This window comes from Epinephelus lanceolatus, chromosome 19 (genome assembly GCF_041903045.1).
Source record: "Epinephelus lanceolatus isolate andai-2023 chromosome 19, ASM4190304v1, whole genome shotgun sequence".
Lineage (NCBI taxonomy): Eukaryota > Metazoa > Chordata > Actinopteri > Perciformes > Serranidae > Epinephelus > Epinephelus lanceolatus.
The window spans coordinates 37,038,745-37,055,128 of NC_135752.1; the positions used below are offsets into that span (position 1 = coordinate 37,038,745).

Here is a 16,384-nt window from a genome sequence, read left to right on the forward strand (position 1 = left end):
ATTTTATGTTATTTAATTTTATTTTATTTTACTTTATTTATTTTATTTTATTACTTTTTTATCTTTTTATTTCATTTTATTTTTTAATTATTTATTTTATATCTATTCTATTCTATTTTATTTTATTTTATTTTACTTTATTTATTTTTATTTTATTTTATTTTATTTTATTTTATTTTATTTTATTTTATTTTATTTATCTGGGTGCCTAAGGAGCAGCGATCCCCCCAGAGGCCAAATCCTAGAAACGCCCCTGTTAAACGACTTCGTTGCTTTCCACACTAGACATCCGGTTTCCCTTTCTCCCTTCAAAATAAAAGCCCGAATTACTATGTTTGAAAGACGATATTACTGATATACTTCCCTATTCTTTTTTTTGTTTGTTCTTTACATGTTTTACTTTCGTGTCATCCTATATTTTATCTTGTCATTTTGTTGTTTTGCTAAGACAGACGCTTGTCATTCATCTTCTTGCCACTTTCAGTAGCAGACCAACCGGAAGTCTTATTGTTGTTGTTGCTAGCTCCTCACCCGCGGAACTTGACTGTCGTTTTCCGGTCGCGACTCTGCACGTGTTTAACCACACACTGAGGATTTGGGACAATTTTACCACCGTTTAGTGTCTTTTTGGCTTCCCTGTTTGCTTCAAGGTGTAACAGGTGTAGTCCGAGGTGCAGAGCGCGTGTCATGATGACCGGAAGAGGAGAAAGGTGTTTATGGGTGCTAGCTAACAGCGGGGGCCGGGGAGCTAACGTTAGCTGAGCCGAGGAACAACATGTTCAGACTTGTTCCCAGACACACTGAGAGGGCGCAGGAACAGCAGCACACACATCAGTAGACACCCGGACAGTTGTTTAATAATCATTAACGACACATAAGATGGATTATCAGTTCCCACAGCAGCTGTTTCCCTCGTTTTATAACTGCGGACCTCCGGACTCGGTCCTGAAGCACAGCGCCGGGAGCTGGGGCTGCTACGACCGAGTCAGACCTCAGGTGGGTCAGCTGTCAACTCAGCGACACACACTCATGTCAGTGCATGGATGAGTCAAGCCAGGTTCAGTTATGACTGTATTTATGTATAAACTGTCTCAAAATCAAAGTGCAGTTATTTATTTATGGTGCTTGCTGTTAAAACCTAAACTTAATGTGCAGTTATTAACCACAAATCCAATTTCAAACAATTATTTTAACCTCTTTGGAGGGACTGTTTTTATTTTTAAGAAACCTGCTGGCGGGTTTGAAGGCATTTTATGCTGAAATTTGTCAAATTAAGACCATTTATTACAGCTAGATACTTTAATATTATACAGTTTTCTAATCTCTTCATGATTGTACTTGTCTGTACCGCTTTTATTCTGTTTTATATTTGTGTCATTCTTTTATTTTGTACAGCACTTTGGTCAACTGTGGTTGTTTTTAAATTTGCTTTATAAATAATTTTGATTTGATTGAATATAACCCTAAAAAAAAAGTCTGATTTTAAATTTTCCAATGACCCTTGTGTGACCATGGCATTTGTTATCAAAATCACTACGTTTTACATATTATTTAAAATTTTGCAAGAAATAAACCACTTGCGACAAAGCCTGAAAAATAAATAAATAAATAAATAAATAAGAATAAATTCTGCGCTGCTGCATGCATGACAGAGGTGACAAACCAAGGCTTTTTTTAACCCCAGGATTTTATTTCAAACTTTTAATTTTTCTTAAAATATATGGTTATTCATGGTGGAGGACGGGTCACGTATTTTCCACCAGTCACTCAGGGAGACTCGAGATAAAATATTTGTAGCTTCAGGTGGGGTCATGATTAAAATTCGTAGGTCACCTTTTCTCTGATAAATGAAATATACATCCTTATATTAAATGATAAGCTAATGTTAAATTTAGGGATGCACGATATGGGATTTTTTTTTCCAATATAGAACAACTTGTTTGGTCTATAACTGATAATGATATTGATTTATCAACTTTTTCCCCACTCCTGCTGGCAGGTTTGTAAGGCATGTTGTCATTAAAAAACGCTGACAGAAAACTATTTATCATAGCCAGAAAGTGTTATATAAACCTAAAAAAAATACTGTCAGATTTTAAGATTAAAATTTGGCACAAAATAAACCGCTTGCACCAAAGCCTGTATAAATTTATCAATAAACATAATTCTGCACACCTGCATGCAAGACAGAAGTGAAAAACCGAGACTTTTTCAACCCCAGGATTTTATTTTCAACTTTTATTTTTTATTTTCTATTATAGTGATTCACTCAGGGAGGCTCAAGGTAAATTATCCATAGCTTCTGAAAGGGTCATGATGTGCAAAAAAATAATAATTCTAAAGTCAGCTCCTTTGTGTGATAGATGAAGTACAGTTCCTTATATTGAATAATGAGTTATTATTAATTTTAGGGATGCACGATATTGGATTCTTTGCTGATATCAGATATGCTAATATAAAACAACTTACCTGGACACCATATTATACACGTGGAATCTTTTTGTGACGGCCCACCAGCAGATGGAGTCTGGAGATATGAAATACTTTTAAATGTGTAGTCATTGTGCCAGTTCTGATGCTTCATTTTAAAGCTAATATTGGCTGCAAGGGATGACATGTCGATGTTATCATGCATCCCTAGTTAATTTTATTTTCACTCAGGACTCAAATAATAGAGAATAGAAAAGAATCAAGTAAAACCACTTGAAACTTCTGGACGCCCAGTTCTGTCAATAAAAGAAACAAATAATTATAATGTCATGCATGATAACATAAGTAAAATAATACTCAACTCAACTTCTCAATACACAACCTGTCATTTTTATAAGGTCTAACATTGATTGTATTTGTGGTTTCAGGGCAGCTCTGGTCCTCTCTCCAGCTGGACATTCACATCCAGACATCAGGCCAGAGGGGAGACGTGGCGTCACACTGAGCCGGTACCACTTCCTCTCCTGTCCCCGAAAAACTGTGAGTCCCTGACAGCTGGTTTTACCTCTCTGCAGGTCATTCACAGCTCAGACAGCCATCCCTGTTCACCCTCTGGGTCCGGTTTGCAGTGCTGAGACTAAACACCTGATGTGTTGTACTCTAAGTAAAGATAAATGACTAATGAATCAGTGAGATAACACACACATCTGTTGCTGTTTTCTTTTTCTATATTTATTAAATACTCTCGGAGAATAGTGAAAATTCAGCCTGTTAAAATTTCATACAAACATATGAAAACTGTATACACCTTTCCATTTGTTTTCTGTATTATGTGACAGTTAGTGATTGCATTTGTTTCACATATTTTTGTAAACATGTTTTCCAGCTTTCCTCTGGCCGTCGACGCCTCCAGATCCACTGGACTTCACAGAACATGTGAGTGTGACAGTTCATTTCTACCCCGGCACTTAACAAGCCAAATTAATCAGCACAGTAATCACAAATGACCATCACATACTTACATAGTCCACCGTTTTGTGGTCAAACTTATCCATCATTGTGTCTCAGTATTTATCCATGGTAACAGTCAGGACAGTTACATGACTTTAGAAAAAATCAATTTATTGTGTTAGTCTGACTAAAACCAAACTTTTAAAATACGTGTAAACATATTGGACTAAAATTGCACTAAATCAAATTTCTCAAAGTTGGACTAACACACCCAGATCATGTGACTCCTGCATGTATACAGTCAATCAGACCCAAACTAGCCGAGGCGCTCTGAGCATGCTCCACAGTTTCCGCCCCGGGCTTTGACCCTGAAGTCCAATAGCATTAAATTTGTAAGAGAAGAAGAAGCCAGTAACAACATGGAGAAATCTACATCCAGGGCCATGACTTTTTGGACGGACCAAATGTACAGAGCTGTAAAGTTGTCCACCATGGTACCAGTTAGCAGCTAGCTAACCGTAGCTAACTTGTTTGTCCGTTGTTTGGTCTGTGATGTAATAGGTCAACAGGAAAAAGGTCCAATACTAACAAGCTGAAAGGGGGCATATCTCCACCCATCGTAGAGGAGTCAGACATACTTCGGTCGTTAAATGGATTCCCCTCCTGTGCTTGTATACTGGGACAAGGACAGTAGGCCAGTTAAATGGCCCAGTCAAGCTTTAACCATATCTATTCTCAACTTGTGAAGTCCATAAACATGATTTGTATTTAGATGCAGAACTTCTTCATGGACCACTCCCAGGACGCCTTCGGGTGCATGGGTGAAATCCTGAGCAGCAACTTCAACTTCAAAGACGGAAGGAGAGAGGTGAGATACAAGAACAGAGTCTCTGTGAAAAGACTGTTTATGAATGTTTGAATACTTGTCAGATGAAATAAACAATCTGCCGACATCAGTTTGGCAGCTTTATGGTGTTTTTGAATTTTCGTGACGCAGAAATATCGCAAGGATTCAATCCACATGTGGAAGATGAAAAAATTCCTCGACACGCTGAAGTTTAAAGTGTGAGTGGACCTGACCAATCAGTGAATAATCTCCTGTCGTCTGATTGGTGTTTTTATTTCGGCATGTCGCATCTTTTGTCCAGATGTCCGCAGCCGTATTCCTGCGGGACGCTGGACAAGTACAGCGCCCTGCTGTCGGACGTGGTGCCCTCCGTGCCTCCTGAGCTGCTGGGTCCTCTGCTGTACGAGGAGCTGACGGAGCAGAGAGACCGCATGCTGTTCTCTGAAGGAGCCACAGGGGGCGCTTTGGCCTTTGTGCCCTTCTCACAGAGCGGCAGCGACTCTCAGCGCGGCTGCCTCCTCTACCCCAGAAACCAGGGACTGGACTGCCTCAGTATCCTGCACACCACATCGAATAATGACAGATATTTAAAACCGGTAGGTTGTTTAAAGGGACAGTTCACCCCAAAATCAGGAATACAGAGACAGTGCTCGACAGTGCGAGCGTTTCACTTGCATCTGCAACTAAAAACAGGTGTGTGCGAACTGTAAAAAATATTTAGGGGCACATGTGCGCATAAAAAAAATCAGCCGAAGCAGCCTATATTTTTGTCAATAAAAAAATATGATACTCTAACCGCAAATGTTGGAGGAACTCCAGCCGCCTTCCCTCTACCCCGTGTGACACGGTTATGGGCGGTTTTCCAAGCCACTGTCGGCACAATGAATATAAGTCCTACTGTCGGCAGCGTGGAAATAAGTCAAAGTGTGGCGGAGACGGACCAGGTTAAGCGGTGGACCTCCGGGGAAGCCCTCTCCCCTCTCCCCACAGTTAGGGACCGTTTGCCACGGTACCGCTGCTGGGCAGGGTGGAAATAAGTCCTGCAGAGTTTCAGAGGACCTGGAGAATGTTTTAGGATAGTAATAACATTATATAAGATAATCATATTGCAAAGATAATATATATAAGATAATAACATTAAAGACAAAATTAAATTGCAATACTTTTTCAAAACTTGATGATTTTACCTTTCTGTACATTTTGTATACAAATTCATTAAATCATTTTGCTTGTAAATGTCTATTTGCATCACGTTTATTACGGAAAACACATTATTTGATCAATTTACATTGTGCCCATAAAGTTCTTTGTGCGCTCCTTACTTTTTCAACTTAGGAGCACATGTGCTCCTTGGAAAAAAAGATAGTGTCAAGCCCTGAGAGACCATAGAGATGTCTACCTTCTCTCAGCTTGTGGTACTCAAAGCGCCAAAAAAAAATACATTTGAAAAACTCAACATCAGTGTCTCTTTCCAGAAATCATGACCTGATTACTCAACATAATCCACAGACCTTGCTGTGAGCAGTTTCATGTAGGAACTATTTTCTTTCTACCAAACTACACAAAATGAGCAGCGCTAAAAATCAACCTGCGTAGTTGTCCCTCCATTGTGACATTAGAAAGTGTCACATTTGTCTTGCAAGTGTACTCCTCTTCTTCTTTTTACTTTCTGGGGGTGAACTGTCCCTTTAACATGCATTTCTTTTGTGATACAAAACAATAAGTTGTGAGGTAGATGTGAAGCAGAGTGGTGTGTTTCTCCTGTGTTGTGTCTCTGGTCCTTAACGCAGTACCTCAGACTTCCACAGAGTGGAGCTGCAGCACCACAGAGGAGGTTCTTCCTGTGTGGACGCCAGCAGCAGTGACCCGTTCAGCTTTCAGCTGAAAGGCCCCGTCAGACAGATCAGCGCCGTCTCTCTGCTCAACGACTGTAAGGACGAGAAAGTATTATTTATTTAGTGTTAATTTTAACAGCAATTTTACATTTAGCATCAGTGTTTAGTTTTAATCACATTTTAGTTGTTTTTTATTCTTAGTTTTAGTCCAGTTTTTGTCTAAGTAAAATCATTATACTCAAAACATTTTGTCTCTTTAAAGGAAATAGTTCCGTCTCGTCAGCGAAAACAAGACAAACATTTCGTCACAGTTTTTATTCTCAGAGATCTATTTTTAGCTCGTCAACGTCTCATCTCAGTCGTTGAATAAAGTTTTTGTTGGTCTGTTGTTTGCAGGTTGTGTCGCAGTGCGGTCAGATCACCTGTGTGGCGTTTGGAGGTTCAGTGAAAGAGACGAACCTCGTCTGCTGCAAGTTGTCAACACCAGAGAGGTGGCGACCTGCATCAGCGTCAGGTGAGCGATCAGTAGGCGTCGACACTGCCGCAGCCCTGAGGGTTGGAGACAGGAAGTTCTGAGGTGAAGCTGTAACAGAAATGTCTGCTGTGTGTCAGTCCTCATGTTTTAGGTGAAGTTCTGGTGGCGAGTGAGAGCGGAGCGGCCAATCTGTGGACTGTCGGCAGAGGGTGAGAACGGTTTCACTGATTCTTCTCACAGTTACGAGTTTTATCTGTATCAAGTCTGATGAAAGTTAAGTGACGTTCTGTGTCATCAGGATGCAGAAGGTTCGAGAGGAAGACGACAACCTGTACTTCAACGCCAAGTCGTCGTGGAGATGGTGCGAGTTCTCCGCCCATCCCAGGGTGATGCTGTATGCAGACAGGACGGGGGTGGAGCTCACAGACATCAGGGTGAGACCATAGACTGAGGTGGTTGTCTCAGTGTTTTCTCAAGGTTTTGGAGTGATGGAAAAGATATCCATTTTCAAAAATATCTGTATACGTTGTGTTCACACCGGGCGTGAAGAAAACTATTCACGCAAGGGAATTACATTTAAAGTCAATGTAAGGATGCGATTAGAAGCAAATTCCTACCTGGCGGCATGATGGATGTGGTGGACATGAATTTAGCGGCGCGAATTAAGGGAGTAGTGCGATTTTGCGTCCTACGCTTATTCGCGAGAGTGACCGATTCAGGCAGTGATAGCCTATCAATATTGAGATCCTCCGGGGACGAATGATGCAGAGGCGGTACCGGCTGAAGTTCATTCATCAACTCAGCAACTTCATGCACATGTGACGCAAGATATTCACGTGTATGAACCGAGTCAGCACAAAATGTTCTAGCGTTCACACTTGCATGAGTAATGCGAAGCAAAAATTAGCATTGTGTTTGGTGTAATCACATGAGACTAAATGTGGAACTCCTTGTCCTTTCTCCTCTCTTGCCTTTTCCTCTGATGATCATGTCTTTGTCCTCTCCCTCCTCTGTCCTTCAGGTGAGTCCTGCCTCGAGTCACACTCTGTTTCGTATCAGCAGCACTCCGGAGTGTCGCAGTGGGGAGAGACTCATTCTGTCCAGATATCTAGGAGACGTCCACCCCTTCCACCACCTCATCACCACACAGGTACCTCAGTGTTAACACAGAGTTACACACAATAACACATAGCTCGTCCAGAGTTTGTTCAAACCCGCAGAACATTTTACAAATTCTAGTAGAGATGCTAACGTTTCCAACAACACCAAATATCTCAGACTGATTTTGGGGAAATTTGTCTAAATTCTGCACAAGTAGAATATTTCCATTGCAATGTGGTGCTGCAGTACCTGCCCTTTACCACTAGGTGTCAGGGTTCTCACAGGTGTGTCTGTATGAGGAAAACAAGTCTTCAGGAGTTTTGAACTCTGTGTCTCTCTGTCAGTACTCGACGTACATTATGGATGAGCGTTTCCCCTGCATGCCCATGATCAAGTGGGATCACATGATGCAGTCGCCGCCCATGTTTTGTCACACTGTTCGTGGCTCTGCGTCCTCTGGCTCGGCTAGGGCCACAAAGATCCTGCTGGGGTCCCAGAGCTCTCAGGAAATCACGCTGCTGCAGTACTCAGGTCAGTCGATAGGGGCGGCACGGTGCGAGAACATCACGCCGTAACTTTTCTACATGTTACTGTTAAATTTCACATGTGTTTAAGTGTATTGGTCCCTTTGTAATGTGTGTGTGTGTTCAGGAGGCAGAGTGGAGGCCTGTTCCAGTCGAGGTCCTCCTCAGGCGCTGCACAGACCCAGAGACAGTCTGAAACACCTTCCTGTCCAGATCCCGCACCGCCTGGACACCGCAACCAACAGATTGTCCTCACCTGCTGCAGGTATGGACACCGTGTGTGTGTGTGTGTGTGTTTATAAGAGCTTTAACTGTGTGAGAAAGTGTCCAATCTCAGGGGCCTCAATTAGAGCATAGTAGTAGCATTAGCATGTTGTATTTGTGGGGAAAATGAGTCCAGATAAAGACAAGTGTTTGTCTGTGAATGCTGCGAGTTATAGTGAAGCTGATTTGTGTACTTGTGTTTGAAACTGTGTCTATTAAGACATGTTTAATGTGTGTTCTGAATCAACCAAACTTTATAGCACTTCACAGAAACCCCGTCGCCGACTAGTGTTTTGGAGGTGTAACTGCAGAGTGACACAGTTTTGTTTGGTCATCAGGTCTGACGTGTATCCAGACGAGAGGAGGAAGAGAGGCAGGTGGCGAGGAGTGTATCTGTATTCTACAGCTGACTGAGGCGGGAGATATTTTCTACCAGATCCTCGAGCCTGAACAGCCGGACACCTCCCGACCTCCCGCTGCAGACGACGCACCGCTGCCACAGCCAGCTCTGAGAGAAGCCACGACTTCAGGGAGAAAAACCGCCAAACAGCTTCAGCCGCATTCTCAGATGGTTGTATCGGACACGTCGAGCGATGAGGGCGTCATCGGGCCGACTCAGGCTCCGACTGCGCTGAGGTTTGTGGCTGAAACACCTGAGAGGGAACAACGAGTGCAGGACGCCTACCCTGACTCTTCCTCTGAGGACTCAGAGTCCAGAGGGAGAGCTCGAAACCTGAAGCACCTGAAGGTGATCGTCAACGATGATCCAGAGCTGGATCAAGCGAGTGAAGTGGACGCAGGTGTGGAAGATGGAAAGGTGGCTGATGATCCTGAGGAACCCGTCAGCGGCTCCGGGAGTTTGGGTTCCTCTGAGAGTCCGACTCCAGTGAAGCTCAGCGACGGCGCTCTTGTCACGTGGAAACACTGGCTCCAGAAATTGATGCACAAGAGTCGTGAGAAGAAGCCCCGCCCACGCTCCCTTCAGCACCTCACAGTTGAAACTGGAGACCTCCTCCACCTGTCTGACGATGGAGCGAGAGATTCGGCAGAGGAGGAGCGTGTGCAGAACCTGAGGCGTGATCTGAGGGCGTGCATGTCAAAGCGCTCGCTGCTGGTTCACAGTGCCACCTCTGCGTCCCTCGGTGCTCAGGACGTGGTGATGGTACCAAACATTGTGTATACTGACGCCTGGACAGATCAGATCAGCCACCGCCTCACCCTCTCCTGGCAGGGGGAGGAGGTGTGGCGGGCATGGTGGGAGGACCAGCTGGGGCTCAACAGGGAGGAGAAGGTGGAGGCTCTGAGGAGGAAGAGGAGGAGGGAGAAGGAGGCGAAGAGAGCCTCCGGTCGACGCCTGGAACTGTCTGGGAGCTTCACCTCGTCCGTCAGCTACCAGTCAGAGCTGAACGACTTCTCTGATTCGACGGGCTGGTCCTCTGCGGTGAGCCAGGGGGCGTGGTCAGACACAGAAGGTAAGCTGTCTCAGGTGGATGGCTTTTTGGAGAGTGGGACGCCAAGAGCCACAACACCCTCCACCCTGCAGACTGACACTCCAGTCCCCAGACTGACCCCCACACCTGTTAAAGACAAACTAAGGGACCAGCAGACTCCCAGCAGCTTCCGCACCCTCGCCCTGACCCAGACACCAAGACTTGAACCGACACCAGCCAGTCAGAGGAGGAGCAGACGTCCAGCTGAGGACTACCTCCACTCTCTGTTTGCACCACAGGTAAGAAGAAGGAGTTGTGTCCAGTAACATGTCATCTGAGTCTGCAACTCGTTCACATTGGTCTTTCCCTCCTGGAACAGGGATCCCTCCTCAGTTGCTCTTCCTGAGGTTTGTACCATATTTCCCCCCATTTAAGTTCGTTTTTTGGGGAGTTTGTCCTTATCTGCTGTGAGGGTCCAAAGGACAGAGGGACATCATATGATTTAAAACCCTCTGGGGTAGATTGTGAGTTGTGATATTGGGCTTTATAAATAAAATTGAATTGAAATCGAACTGATACCAGTACCTGGAATTTGGTACTGTTACCCAACCCTGCCATTTTAAGGTACTTTACTTTCTCTGTAACAACAGCAACGTAATTTCAGTCATAAAAAAATAAGTCTAGATTTCTAGTTTTCAACATTGTTATTAATTCACAACATTTAACACACCGTCACTTAAGCTGGAAACATGGCTTAAGTGAAATGAAGTCAGAGTAACCTGAATCAGTACTCTGCAGTAATGTTGTCACGGTACCAAAATTGGGACCCACGGTACGATACCAGTGAAAGTATCACGGTTCTGAGTAGCATCACGATACCACAGCGAAAATGAGGCAGATGTGCCTTTTGTCATTTATAAAAAGATAAATCACTTTTCTATAATACATCAATCATATTTCAATGGAATAAATTACTTATTGACTTATTCATACCTCAAAAACAGCATCAATCAGTGATGAACATAGGGGGGATCAAAATAAAATAAATAAATAAAATAAGAATCAACCAGCCACCCTCCTCCCCTGACAAGTCCCTTCATCAGTAAAGAACAGTCCCTAAAGTGCGGTCAGGTTTGTGGACCATTACCTGCCATAAAGAGAGAAATGTGAACGGCTTGTTTCTCCTCTGACGGGCCACATACCTGTGTGCCGCCACGGCTCAGCTGTCCAGGTACTTTTGGGCAGTCACGACACCAACTAAAAGGACATTATTGGAGCTGGACTTCTCCGTCCCTGATAAGCCTTATCTTGCGGTGGCCATAGTGCTCTGCTGTATTCCTGTCTGTGACCCCCGTTCAACCCACAACCGGCAAGATTCGCCTTTCGTTTCTGCCGCTGGTTGAAATCTGTACTCGCACAGCGTGCTGAATGATTTATTTTGCTCTCACAAAACTATTTTTAGTTACCCTGGAAATCCAGAGTTCTCACAAGAGCACAATGTGAATTTGCTCAGCGAGTCATTCTGGCAATCAGTAATGATGCTCATTACCCATGCCGTTGGAGCCGAGCTGCACCAATCACATCGGTGTATCTGATATAGGCGGGCCAGAGGCGAGCTAAACAGATGACGACAGCGCTGCGACGACAAAGTCCGGAATCAGTCAGTAAACATTGCAAGATGGCTACGGATGAACACCAGTTGTTTGAAACGGCTTTGGCCGCTACAATGAACGAGTTAGACTTGGCTTTTTCTCTAAAAGACGAACAGAAGACGGCGCTCGAGTCTTTCCTTTGCAAGAAGGACGTTTTTGCTGTTTTGCCGACCGGATACAGCAAGAGTCTAATCTACCAGTTAGCTCCGCTGGTAGCTAAACTCTGGATACGTCACCCCGTGTATTGTTCTGATTGGTACCAGTATACCCTGCAACACTACTCTGTAGTACCGACGTTATTCGGTCGATAACCTTTCAAAGTAGCGACATCAGTACCCACAGTCAGTCACAAACAGTTCTATGAAAGTAACAGTTAACATTCCTCATAATGATCAAAGATATAGGCTGATTTAAAAGTTGCTATTTGTGTAATTTGATTCACACTACAGCTGTATTGAGCTTGTATATGCTTGGTACCATTTTTGTGGTTCTGGTGAGAAGTGTGGATCAGCTGGATGCAGCTGTACAAGTTGTTGTGAGTTGACTGACACAAAGAACTCTAATCAGTGTATGTTTTGGATTAGTGTGACAGACATTAAGTTAGTTGCTCTTAGAAAGCGTCACCGTGGCTTCTGTATCCACTTCAAATGACGCCAGCAGGATGGAAAAGTTACTCACTACTGATTCATCAAGGCACAGCAACACAACAACAGAAGAGTTGAGTTTTCTATTTTTTCGTGAACATTACAGCCTCACAGGGACGCCAGCGTGACTGTACACTTAAATTCCTGTTAGGTCATGTCCCCAAATGTCACACAACATAAACCCAGCAATATGGGCCTGTTAAAACCCTGTTGTTTGTGGGCATGGACCACAAATAACGGGAGGTAGAGGTGGGCATTCTAAGTACTTCGTACGTACCTGAAATCTTTAAACTACGAGGACGAAAGGCCCCTAACTGTTTCTCCCCCGTCTGTCTCCAGGATGAGCCCTCGCAGCATGACGGTTACTTCCTGGAAGAGGGCAGCGCCATGCACCATCCACCTCCACCTCTGTCCTTGTCCTCCTCTCAGCTCCGCAGCTCCCAGTCCGTCTCTCAGAGGAGCCTCAGGATGGATCCGTCCCAGGACTCCTCCGTCTGGACGAGTTTCTCCCAGTCTCAGTCCCTCCTGCAGGGTTCACAGGGTCGACGGGCGCTGACACAGGGATCACAGGGATCGCAGCCCAAGAAGAAGAAGTCGCGAATGGGATTTTGATTCAGTGGTGTGTCAGTCTGTATCGTTTGGAATACTACAAGTGTTCATATTACTCGGGGAAATGACAAACAAGAGACTGGACTGACCGGTGTCAGATTTAAAGGACTGTTTTTCACATTGTGGGCGTCGTCAGCTGCTGCAGGATTTGTTAAATGGATGTATAATGGTATTATTCACTGGGATTGTACGAATAATGAACAAATTGGATCTAATGGAGGACTGAGTGCTGGAGAAGGATCCATCGCACTGACGTCTGCGAACTGGCTGAAGACTGACTGCAGGTTGGTTTGGACTAAGCAGACTTTATTATTGTTTTGTGCATGTGCCTTTTGTTTGATGAGGTGATATTGAGTGTGTGTGTGTGTGTGTGTGTGTGTGTGTGAGAGTGAGAGATATAATGTAAGGTATGTCAAATAAGCTGTCACCAGGCTGCTGGATTTGCTTTCCATGACGTGTTCACACTGACTGAGCTGATGTTTAACTCTGTTACAGGTTTGGTGTTTATTCCTGTCTGTCATGGAGACGGGTTAAAGAGTAACTTCAGTATTTAAAAATCTGGACACTATTTTTCCACGTTTTTATGTCTAAGTGACTAACGGGAACAGCACTCGGGTTTTGTTGAGCCAGAGCCTACAGAACCAGACTACACGCTTAGACCAGGCCTAAAAATTGACGATATTGATGAATTTAACCCCTTTGTTCCCAAGCTGGAGAAGAGCGTCAGCGGAAGCAGCCCATCCAGGGATCGCCTTCTCCTCACCGTGACGATGCTCCTTCTGGTCGCTTTCTTCATCTCCTAGCAACGGCCATCCCATCAGCACCATCCCATCCTTTCATAATGTTGTCAGACACTTAGAATAACAATCTGAGCCTGTCAGTGACAAAAACAAACACTTGCGTGGACGTGAACTGACGGTGCAAACATGCGTCAAGTGATTACACTGCAGCCTGTTTCTCTCACAATACTGGACTTATTTCTAAAATTGTTGCTCCCGTTGGTCACTTAGACACAAAAACATGGGAAAATATGGTCCTTTGACTGGAGGCTGCTGCTTTTCAAGCTGTCTGAGACCTTTATAACTGAGATTTGGCTGACATTAAAGGATAACTTTGGTATTTTCCAACCTGGGCTCTATTTCCCCATGTGTATGTGTGTGTGATTCATAGGTACAACTTGTTCTAAAATTGGTTCAGTATTGAGGGAGGCGGCTGCAGCCGGCAGCCGCGAAATGAGCTAAAACGGTAACGGGGGCAAATGTGTCCCGTATAAGTTTGCGCGTTAAAAGTGCTTTTTATCGCCACTGACCGGTTCAGATCGCCAGTGCTATCTCTGTAAATAGCATACTAAGCGTTTCCCTTACCCTTCACTTGCTCTGGGCTGTGACATCATCTCGTGTGAGCTTTGCTTGTTGCTGGAAGAAAACAGAGGAGCCATGCAGAGCGCCGCTCCGAGTGGCGCTGGTTGTCCTGGAGTACAGCTGAGAGTTTTACTGCATCGATTGGAAACAATGGTTCGTGTTTGTGCTTATCCGAATTGCAAGAACAGGATGTCGCGCAACACCCCGTACAGCTTTCATAGGCTGCCTTTGTCGGACGGCGAGATGCTGAAGTTGTGGCTAGTTGTGCTACAAATGGATGCTAACACTCCTGTCCAGACACTGCGCCTTGCAGACCATCGGGTCTGCAGTGCTCACTTCTCCCAAGATGACTACTGCCAGCCAAAGAAGAGAAGACATCCAATCCTGAAACACCTCTTCCTCAAGAAAACAGCTGTCCCACGAGTTGAGAGAGCTACAGACACTGTGGAGCAAAGCTCTCGCGAGATGACGTCACACAGCCCAGAGGTAAGGGAAACGCTTAGTATGCTATTTACAGAGATAACACTGACGATCTGAACCGGTCAGTGGCGAAAAAAAAGCACTTTTAATGCACAAACTTATACGGGACGCATTTGCCCCCGTTACCGTTTTAGCTTGTTTCACGGCTGCCAGCTGCATCCGCCTCCCTCAATACTGAACCAATTTTAGAACGAGTTGTACCTATGAATCATACGCACACATACACATGGGGAAATAGAGCCCAGGTTGAAAAATACCGAAGTTATCCTTTAAAGCTGAAAAGGAAGTGAGGAGCTTTGAAATTTGAGTTTAAATCAATTTAAAGTTAAAAGTAGTGACTTTAGATGATGATAAGAGTTGTATGATTAGAAAAAAGAAGTTGCTCTTACTTGTTGGAAATGGAAGGACTCATTCATGCTGTTCTGTACAGTGTGAGAACAGAAACAGTTTTATTTCAAAGTACTTAATTATTTTGTTTTACTTTCTACATCCTGGGACTTCATTTGCTAAAATCAGCATCTATTTAGGATCTGGTGATAATTGTGACCGTGTGTACGACTCTGTGTGTGTGACTGTGTGTGTGTGTTTTGTTAAAAGTGAAATCCAATGTTCAGTGTTCTAATGTTCATTCAGAAAGTCTGAGTGTCATCTGGCATTTCTCTGTCCCAGCTCTGTTTACCAGACCTCACTCAGTTGTTTTTTACTGACAGTTACACCTCGCTCGCTGTGATAAATTATTTTTATACATCTGCTTTTCTACACAAGACGAAAAAGACTTGAATAAAACCATTTAAAGAAGATTTGGGTTCTCATTCATACACATTAAAGCTTTACAGTCAGTTTTCTCAAAGACAAAAGAGGCATTGAGAATAAAACTTCAATAAGTTGTTACTTAAATTTTTGAAGTGTCATAGTTTGCCAACGTACACCATAATATCAGGGCCACTGTGGGACCGTATTACTGTTTTATATGAGGTTTCCATTTCAAAATTCAGTCTGGAAAAGTGTAGAATTTCTCGGTAGATTTTTCAAGCTATAGCGGTCCTGTTGAATGAAGACAAAAGCCCCCAAAAATATTTTAAGAAATAAATAAATAAAATAAAATGGAAAAAAAATAAATAAAATAAAAAAAATACATAAAAAAATCTGAGTACATTTGCATTTACCCAATGTGGCATGTCAGTCCACACTCCTACGCTGAAAGTTGGATGACGTTCCACTGTCAAACATCTCTGCCCAAAGAGGAAGTTAACACAGGGTTCTGAAACATCATTCAAGGACTTTTCATCAAGGAATTTCCAGGCCCAATTCCCTCATATTTAAGGACCCACGTCTGATTGTACAACACTGAGAAAATACAGAATAGTGTTTGTCCATATTCTCCTTTTCCCCCATACTTATCCAGACCTGGAAATAACTAAAATTAAATTCCATACTGTGAAAGAGCCCCGTTCAAAATTGATGGTATCTAAAATATTTGTTAATATATATATATCTCCAATTATTATTTTAATTTACTGACAGTTGTCATCTGTCAACTAATATAATTAATTCAGAAACATGATGTAACCCACAGCTTTTCCAGCCCCAAAATTACAACTCTCATATTACAATCCTTTTTCAAAATATTACCTCTTTAATATTTGATTTGTGTCCCCTTATGATGCTCCTAATACTGTCATGCTGAAGCAAATATCTTCTTGAGGACTTAAATTGTGTATGTCTCCGTGACCTCAGAGAGCATCATCAGTTCTCTTCATTTATCTGCATCATGTGTTCAT

General features: G+C 43.4%; 1 protein-coding gene across 1 annotated transcript; it reads left to right on the forward strand.

The window, feature by feature from the left end:
* Positions 1-544: 544 nt before the first annotated feature.
* On the forward strand, positions 545-15,399 carry taf1c (TATA-box binding protein associated factor, RNA polymerase I subunit C). Its single transcript, XM_033646081.2, has 15 exons — positions 545-996; positions 2,859-2,970; positions 3,317-3,366; positions 4,154-4,249; positions 4,379-4,446; positions 4,530-4,780; positions 6,027-6,158; positions 6,460-6,577; positions 6,676-6,747; positions 6,837-6,972; positions 7,560-7,688; positions 7,984-8,170; positions 8,291-8,428; positions 8,766-10,156; positions 12,493-15,399. The coding sequence occupies exons 1-15, from the start codon at positions 880-882 to the stop codon at positions 12,763-12,765; spliced, it is 3,270 nt and encodes a 1,089-aa protein (XP_033501972.2). The 5' UTR covers positions 545-879; the 3' UTR covers positions 12,766-15,399.
* Positions 15,400-16,384: the final 985 nt, after the last annotated feature.